Source organism: Limulus polyphemus, unplaced genomic scaffold (genome assembly GCF_000517525.1).
Source record: "Limulus polyphemus unplaced genomic scaffold, Limulus_polyphemus-2.1.2 Scaffold445, whole genome shotgun sequence".
NCBI classification, from domain to species: domain Eukaryota; kingdom Metazoa; phylum Arthropoda; class Merostomata; order Xiphosura; family Limulidae; genus Limulus; species Limulus polyphemus.
In genome coordinates this window covers 5238-14768 of record NW_013666055.1, presented here as the reverse complement: position 1 = coordinate 14768, position 9531 = coordinate 5238, and the positions used below count along the sequence as shown (strand labels likewise).

The 9531-nt window shown below is 31.8% G+C and overlaps 1 protein-coding gene across 1 annotated transcript in view; it reads right to left on the bottom strand.

The window, feature by feature from the left end:
- Positions 1-552: 552 nt before the first annotated feature.
- The window catches only part of LOC106458325 (profilin-1-like), a 12848-nt gene continuing 3869 nt past the window's right edge, over positions 553-9531 (bottom strand). The window contains exons 2-4 of the mRNA XM_013917834.2: positions 3954-4128; positions 2320-2417; positions 553-1251 (exon numbers count right to left, since the gene is read on the bottom strand). Of these exons, the coding sequence (XP_013773288.1) occupies positions 2320-2417; positions 3954-4128 (273 nt within the window). The 3' untranslated portion in view covers positions 553-1251. The remainder of the gene's footprint in view (positions 1252-2319; positions 2418-3953; positions 4129-9531) is intronic.

Here is a 9531-nt window from a genome sequence, read left to right as displayed (position 1 = left end):
GTATAAAGCTAGATTAAACTTGTTTCATATAGTACATTTCAATCTCATGTTAGTGTCACAGCATTATAGACTGACCAGTATACTAATATTTTAATCAGAGTACAAAAATACTAACCCTATTTGAAGGTAATGCATACTTTCTGGATTGACTAATAAGAAACATACAGTGGAAATCAGTGACCAATTATTGCAGTGAATAACTGTTTTTAAGATAGTAATCAAGAAAAAATAAACAATTTTAGCTTTGGAAGAAAACAAAGATCGCATGACATTATCTGTAAATGTTTGAAAACGGCAAACAAGATGAATAAGCAGAAATAAAATTTATGACTATGTAATTAAGTCCCTATTTTTAAAATATTATGTAATAATGTGTTATAGAAAAACTTGGATGGATCTGAATGTGTGATATTTGACATTATATTCCAAGTATAAGAGGAAACAGTTTTCTTTTTCAATTTCATCTGGGATGTAATGTTTTTTTACTATTTTTAACACAAGTCTAGATAATTGAAAATAACATTAAAAAGAAATCACAAGAATTGCATAACACTCACTGGAATGACGATTTATTATATTGTGTTAACCAGAAAGCTTGATACCAAATACTGTACAAGGTAGTCAAATAAGAATTAAGATAGTAACCCTTGGCACAAGGAATATATTATGCACATTAAAACAACATACAAACTGAAGCTGTTTACGTTTTGAACTAAAACATTTTTTTAAGATTAAAGAAAGTTAAGCTGCATTTAGCTGCATGGATAATTTTTCATATTTCATCAAAAATTATAAAAGTAACATCAACATGATAACAAGCAAAAGTAAAAAAAAAATAATAATAATAATAAAAGAACTGCCGAGATTTGACTTTAAGGAAAAGAAAAGATTTAGTTGAAATATTCCATGGTAGTTGATTGTAATCAGCTACAGAGGAACCTAATTTCTTCTGAAACTAGGAAGTTTTCAATGAAGTGGTACAATATGCTGTAGAATCAATTACCGAAACATGATGTAATCCATACAATATCTCTGGAAAAGACAAATTTGTGGACCACTTATTAACAATTCTTCCAATCACTGGTACTGTGACTAGCAAACATTCTATGTTCAAAACTCAACCCACATAAGTACCGAAGAAAAAAGGAAGTTGCTGTTATGTAATACAAGTGTTACTGAAGAAACCAACAGTTTGTGCTTGAAGAGTTGACAGAAAGTGGAAGTGTATGTGCTCTAGGAAAATTGAAATACCTGCAAGAAAAAAACAAACTATCCATAAACTATAATTCCATAAATAACACTAACTGGTGGATAGTTACATGAAAAAATGTTCTGTAATCTTATAAATCATAAGTAAATGTGAAAATACAAAAGAAACTTTATAGAGCCTGCACAAATAAAAATTAGTGCCATACAATAATCACCATCAATAATGACCTGAACACACAAGTTTGAATTTTGTTGCAATGTATTAAAACATGAGTTTGGTTTTTGATTGTACAACACAAAGTTAAGTTACATTGAGTATACTGTGTCTAAAGTCAACCTTACAATAAAAAAATTTCTTGGATTTGTTTTAACTTGTTGGAATAGTTTTCATTGAACAAAAGACGTTACATTATCTCACTTTTGGTAGTAACTCTAGAAAGTCTGATAACTTTTATTAAATAATAATAATAATTTAATTTCTAAGAAAAGCAGTAATAAACTCATCATTTTAACCAAGACTATAGAGTGGAAACAATGTTTAAAGTCTGGTGTAAGCCTTATATAAGTAGTCTTTTAGAATAAAACTATAGTAGAAAAATGTTCAAATCTCCAATACACCTACTGCATGAGCCTATTAATTTGTTAATTCAAGACTGCAATAAAAACAGATTTGTATGTCTGATCATTTTTCAAACAAGTTGAAATTAATTAATGTTTTAATTAAATCTTAGCATCAGTAATATTTTATATATGGTAATTTCTTTCTCTTGTCTTTTTGTTTATAAAGTTTTTTTAATTCACTCTGAGACAAATAATAATTTCAATGCAGTATTGTATTAAATCATCTTCTTATAAATTTTTAAGATATTTTGAATTAAGTCAGGTCCTGGAACAAAATTAACACTTAAATAAATAATTTAACAAGTGAAATGAACAAACTATTTTTAACTTTAAAATGGCATCAAGTATGCTGAATATAAAACCTTATATTTTGGTAGTTTTTTAAATTTGCACTGAGTTGTTTAACATTAAATCACTAATAGGCAGTAGTGCCAAGTTTTGTTGATGTGTAGTTTCTAACACTTTGTGCTCTCATATTAAAAAACTTACTCAATAACCAGAAAATCTCAAGTAGTCCCCTAATTTTTCAACAACTAAGTTGATCTGGCAACCTGGTACTCCATCTGAACTAGCTGCTGCAAGCAAACCTGTCAAAAAATAAAAACTTGTTTTCCTACATGGTGTATTATACCCCAAAAACTTTCATATGAACTAAGAAGAATATTCCAAAAGGTAATAAAATTTTCAAAACAAAGATATACCTCAGGACTTAAGATAAAATGTTTTAAAGAAAAACTACTTAAACCTGAAACCAATGTCTTACTTTATTAACAAATTATCACAGCTGCTTGACTGGCATGCTTTTTCTTAACAAGGAAAATGTTCCATGCACCTCAACATTAATAGCTTTCAAGCTACATACCTAAATAATAAGCCTAACACAATGAAAAAAAAAAATTATAATTCATGCAATTATAAGTATTCACTGTACAAAGTGCTAGCTTCTTCAGATGGCTAAAACAAAATGCCTAATATGATTATAGTACATGTACTGAAAACAAGGTGTCTACAATTCTTATTGTGTGAAAAATGATGACTTTTAAATAGAATGTTTTTTTACGGAAATACTTTTTTATGGAAATACTTTATTTACCTATTCACACAACATAGAGAAAAATAAATTTTTTCATATGACAGACAACATAAAAAACTCCCTTAAATATACCACATATCTGAAAAAAATCATTCAGACAATAAGAGAACCAGCCTATCTCCAAGATTTTTTAAAGGCACTTAACTGTTCATCAATGTAACACATTGCTGCATTAGTTTGTGCGTACTGTTTTTACTTTAGTTTTTCCCAATTCTTTGATCAATTAAGCAGCTTTCCTTTTCTCAAGCCTTTTAAGTTTTCTAAATGAGTTGCTGGTTTTGAGTTGAGAGCTCCTGTACACGCCTTTTTGATGCAGAATGCACACAGTTAATCATCTTTTTGTCAATTTTGATATCCAGGAAATTTTTCTCCTGGCAGATTGCCTGATGTGCTAGATGTTGTGATATCATGAGATTTTTCCTGTAGGTTATCTTGTAACAGGTTCTTGTTAACTGAAAACTTCTCTCAACTTCCACATTACCATGGGAAATTAGAATAACCACTTGAATTGTCCTATAAAAATCTCTATGCTGGGACAGATTGCCGACTATTTCCTGATAGAAATAGTCCAGTAGATTTTCTTTACACATAGCATCTTCATTAGATGCAGGTCATCTGGAAAAGGCTTTCGCTTGTTCCAGAAACTTAGGATAGCCCAATGGATAGATCATTCCATCCACTAGAAACTGAATCAGCCAAAATAGATGCTAGCTGACCAGTATCAATTATTTTGCCACAAAGAGAGTTAAATCGCTTCTTACTCTGTGCTGGATTGGTCCAGATTAGGCTAGGATCTAAGGAGCTAATGGGTTTTGTTAAAAGGTATCTGAACTGACTTTTCTTCATCATTTTTTAAACAAAATAACAAAACATTTTGATTTTATGACCTAACAACAAAATTTTATTACTTTATGACCTTGTAGATACCTTGGAAAAGTACCTAAGACTACAAGAAAAAGCATTTCTAATGACCAGTTTGTAGGAAGCAGTTTCTGAAAGACAATCTATAAAATACTTTGGGAGAACTTACACTTTTCTGTGGCAACTATACAAAGTGTGGAACTTCCTTTTCTACCCCGAAGCAGGGTACTTTCTGCAGACAAACAAATGTATTTTTCTCCACCAATATGGATACCAGTCTCATGGAATGCTGCTGGATTGGACTTCATTGTGTCTATAATCAGCTTTACTTCACTAGGAGTTATCTGAAATATCACATTTTTAAATGATTGTTTAATTAAATTTTATCAGGTTCAACTTTTTTATGCACAGATATTTTTCCTAACTACTCATTACAACATGGTTTTCTCTAATGACTGTAAACATCAATGTATTGGTTTTAATAACCTACAAAGAGATTAAGTTACTCCTACTTAAGAATATAAAATAAATAATTACTACACAAAACGATTAAAACACCACCAGTTAAAAGCTCACATGTTGAATACTCCAGAAATTTGGAGTTCAGAGCTAGCATGTGAGATTATTTTCTTACTATATGTATTTCTTGAGGTTTGCTAGTTTTGAAGACTAGAAAGTTAAAATAATACTATATTGTGGATTTCCAAATGTAATAGTTAATTTTAATTTTTTTTCCAACAGAATAACCTGCTGTAAAAGTATGCAGTTGGTTAAATTTATGGATCATACTCCAAAGCTGCAGTTTTTGCAGATGGAGTGGACAATGATGAAATAATTTCACTTCTCTTACATTGTACTTTATAATTAGGTGTATTTAATATGTTTGGCAGTGATTCAGTCACATGTGTAGTGGCAGAAATGAAAAGAGTTGCATCATATTTGGTATTTACTTTGACCTGATGTTTCACAAGTATTTTAAACTCAATAGAATAGCATATGCATTGAGCTTTAACTGCTTTTCTTTATTAATGTTGAACAAAAAAACTCCAAACGTCTGGTTATATTTTCTATGACCAGATGTGACTGATTAATCAGATGAGCAATATGTCAGGTCATAGCTTTCATGTAACTTCTTAAAAGTTGATACAAGATACACACTGTCACTAACACTCAACACTTTTGCCTATATTTGTCTTTCTACAAAATAATAATTTCAATGCCTACCCACCATAATTTCTGTTCAGTGAAATTTTCAACACTGTGTTACAACTGTAGAATAATCTTACTGTTTCAAAGAACAGGCACACCTTTCCACAGATACCCAACTAGTCAAAATAATCTAACACATCAATCAGCATCATCTCAAACTCTATAAATTTACATAAAATAAACTTCAGAAGTAGCAAGAGCAGCATATTCCAGGAATCTACACTGTATGTGTTCAGCAGGATTTATATCTTTAAATGCCAAAAGTCAGAAAACTACCATAAACCAACATATCTAAATATCAAGTTAACTACAGATTTTTTTTGGTCCATCCTAAGTCTGTCTTTTGTCTCCAAGTCACTGCCTAAGTTTTTCATTCAATACCAGATAGACCCGAAATGTTATTTTTACACATTTTTGGTTTTAGCCACAATGGACAAATTATGGGGAATGTGAAAAAAACAAACAAATATCCAGTTAACTTAGTTTTTTTATAACATGGTTTATCTGTGTTGCAAAACTGGAAAATAAAATTATTATTAATACTAGATGCACATAAAATTTCAATATTACAGCTGAAAGCATGAACTCATTAAACCTATGTTTTATACAGGATAAAACAATACAATGTATTGGCATTATCCTATCCAACATTGAATTATTATAGGCAGTAGGAGAAAAATAGCTAGGTAGGCTATGTATGCATGTGTGTGTATATATAGCATTTCATGTCTATCAAGGAAATTTTTGACAAAATTTGACAGTGCTCAAATATTATGTATTATTTGACAACTTACAAACTCTAAGTCACAAGAATTGTTTGTCCTGAAAGATATGGGAAGTCACATTTTAAGGTGTGGTTATACCTACTGTAGCTGGAGGACTTTGATATTGTGGTTATACTTTGATACACTGTGGGTGTAGAGAAGTGCTAGGTTCTTGACAGCTGAACATAAGATACACACTTGGAAGAAAAATGACCCCGTTACAATTCACAAAGCAGCTACTGTTAGATGATTCAAGTGAGAGATATCTGTTTCAAAGCAACTTATAACCTATGTAAAAGTTTAAAGTGAGTGTTCTTTGACTGAAGTAACAGCATAAATTGTACATCTACAGTAAACAATTAGGTTGTTTTAAAGATTTATCAGCTACATGTGTTACACAAGGAATAACGGATAAACTATTTTTTTAAATTAACAAACTCAAGAACTACTACATGTTTATATTAGTTGCAGCATTAGAAAATCTTACAAAGTAGCCAAAGAACTTAATTATCTTTGCCCATGTTCATCACTACATTTCTACAAATTATGTGCCATGTGACTTCAATAGTAGATTAATCTCACTCAAAATAAATGAAATTCAAAGAATGACTATCTTATAGTGAATTCAGGTCTTTGATTCTTGTCAAGGTATTCCATAATAAAGTGAGAGTAGACCAAATTTTTTTGTATAATATCCATCTTCTGAAAATTAAAGTTTAATGTAATTTCTAGTATTCTTAAAGAAATGTTATTGTTTTTTGTTTTAATTAATTTTCTCCACTATTAGTTTAGTATTTTTTTTAGTTACATGTAAGCTTAAAAACTGACAATCATGATTTTTGTAAAGAAATTCAGAACACTTAGTTTTCATGTCACTGTTATTTATGATACCAGCAATGTAGCCCTCTGTCTGTCAATATCTTCTTAAATTGGTCAAATATTAAAGAAAACATATCTATTTTAAAAACTGATTATTGTTAAACCTTTGCTATCAATGAAGTTTCAGTCAGCTCCAACTTGCATCAATCAGTTAGGGTAACATTCTGCTTGTGTTAGACCTGTATATTCTGAAGATTTAAAAATCTCCTAAAGAAGTTTTTAGTGCTATAGTCAGAAATTTTTGAAGTACAAATAAAGTATTCACTAGTTTAAGTAACCAAATATATACACACACACACACAAATACTTAAACAGTGCAATACTCCTTAATTTTCTAATTTCGTTAATATTTTTATACCACTATTTGAAACTTAAGTTTTTTTTGTTTTTTTATTTAGAGTTATGTAACATGTCACAACACTTCTCAATTCACTTTAACATTTTGTTACAACTTTATGGTTTACATAACAAATGGACAAACAGAGATTCTTTGGACCATTAAGGCTGTTCTTACATAGTCATCCTTAAGTAAAAATTTAGACCCACCCTTTACTTTCAGGAAATCAACAATTTCTTTTTAAATTTGTAAAGTTACAGCCTACAGAAACTCATACCATCAGTCACTCACCTTGTTATAAAAATAAAACTCTGTGAGCTGGAACTTACACTGTATTATAAATATTAAACTTGCATTCTCTCCTTATATTATCTTCAGAATATAGCACAAAATAATTAGTGGTTGTTATCCTATCAATCCCTCAGTTAATCTAGTAAACTTCAAGAAAACCACCTCTTAATCTATCTCTAAAACAATTCTTCTATTGCCAGAATCATCCTAAGTCAACCGGACACATATACAGAGATGAAGAACCCTTTCTGCTACAGGAGGAGAGCAAATTAACTGTTTGAGGGGTGACCTGCTCTACACAGTGTCACCACAGCTCTATTTCCCACTCATAATGTGCACAGTGTTATTTAAGAGTCAAAAAATGCATCCACCTGGTAGTGGTAGGCTAAATCACGAAGTTCCAATGAAGTGTCGGATAAGGCATAACTGTCCCTTCATGTAACTGAAGTAAACCTTCCAACATGAAACACAATATTTGTGAACAGAGAGAAAAACTACAAATTTGCTCCCAGACCTTTCAGCCATCAAGTAAGGAGCAGGCTCAAAAGCAACCAGGAAAAAGCCCAAAACATCACATTCTCTAAGGATCAACGAATCAAAGGCAGCTTATCCCAAAGCGGGGGTTTTTTTTTCATCATTGAGTAGAACAATATTTTGTTTTATTAGAGCAAAGAAATGTTGGGCCCTCCGCTGCACCCACCTTATAGAATTGAACCCCGGAACCCATCACTGTTAATCTGCAAACTCACCATTGTCCCACAGGGAACTCAAAAGTCAATAGACTAAAAGAGGGCACAGAAAAAAGCATATACAAATTCTCTCCAGAATATCAAGGATCACCCTCAATTGCAGCCTCAGAGCCCCCTAGAGGACCACCACAGATCCTAACATATGTCTCCATCGCACTACGAATAAGATCACTGACAGTATCAACCAAGAGTGCCCTCCTCTTCCAATTGTTGTGTGATGCTAGATCTCAGAGATGGGATAAGAAAGGCCTGATTTGCCTCCATGCAGGAAATAATAATCTGGAAATTCATGCTGTAAATTGGCTTCCCAATCAGAATAAAAAAAAAATATTTTAATTATAAATTACTATTGCAAAAACCAACTAGATAACACTGATAATGTTTAAAGTATCTCCAAATGATTGTAATATTGGGAAACCCATTAGTGACACTTTGTCAAGAAAAAGTGACAACATTATCTGAATGAGGTGCTTATATACAGTACTAGGATAGAAGGCACATTGACGTAGGTGATGAGTGTCATGAGACAAATATCACCAAGGACAATTAAGTTGGGTATAAAAGACTGGAGCAAGCGAGGAAAAATCAGACTAATGCTTAGATGGGTAAAGGAAGAAATGCTGGCAGTTGAGAGCATGATGAAATGCCTCAGAAATAAGATGAAGTGACGAGAAGTAATGTAGAAGGATGGTAAGAAAAAGACAAAGGCATGAAAATATGGGAATCAGAAAGTGATGTAGCAGTTTAGTGGTCTGCCATCCAAGCAGGTAAAACAAATTCCAAAGATTGGCAATCAAGGAAAGGAAAAGAAAAATGGCTGTACGCCAGAACAAATGAGTAAAGAAGGTGAGGAGGATGAGTATGGTATGCAGTTGTTCGAGAAACAAGTCTACATGAACCCTAATATCAGGCAAAGGAGGAAAGACAAAACCTTTAAAATGGGTTTCATAGAGTAAAGAATGGAAAGAATCAAAAATACAGCAGAAAATGAAAGAAAAGAACATACCTGCAAAATCATGGTTAAAAAGAGATTAAATGTTATGTTCTCCTTCTTCAGAGAAAGTAGTACCTAGAGCAAGTCCTGGTAAGGGAAATAGCCAGTCAAAATCATCATCATCATCCTGGTTGTGTTCAAACTGAGGAGAAGGAACATCACCTACATGGATCGGAAGAGGAGGCCCAGTGTGCACAACAGAACCCACAACTCATTAAACAATGGCTGTCAAGTCTTCCACAAATGAGCCACAGGAGACAAAGGTCACATGTTAGTTACATCATAATTTTCAGAGGAGAATTCATACGGAGTAAACAGGGAAAAGTTTTATTTTCTTTAATAATGAAAGAAATAAATAAGCTGGAACAAAAACTTAAGTTTCATTACCTATTACAAATCCAATGTATTTGAATTATAATATAAAAAACACATTCAAGACAATGCCAAAAAAAAGAATGAAGTTATTCTGAGTGCAAGTGCTTAAGGGGAGTCACTGCACAAAGAGATTACGTTGTTCTCCTACT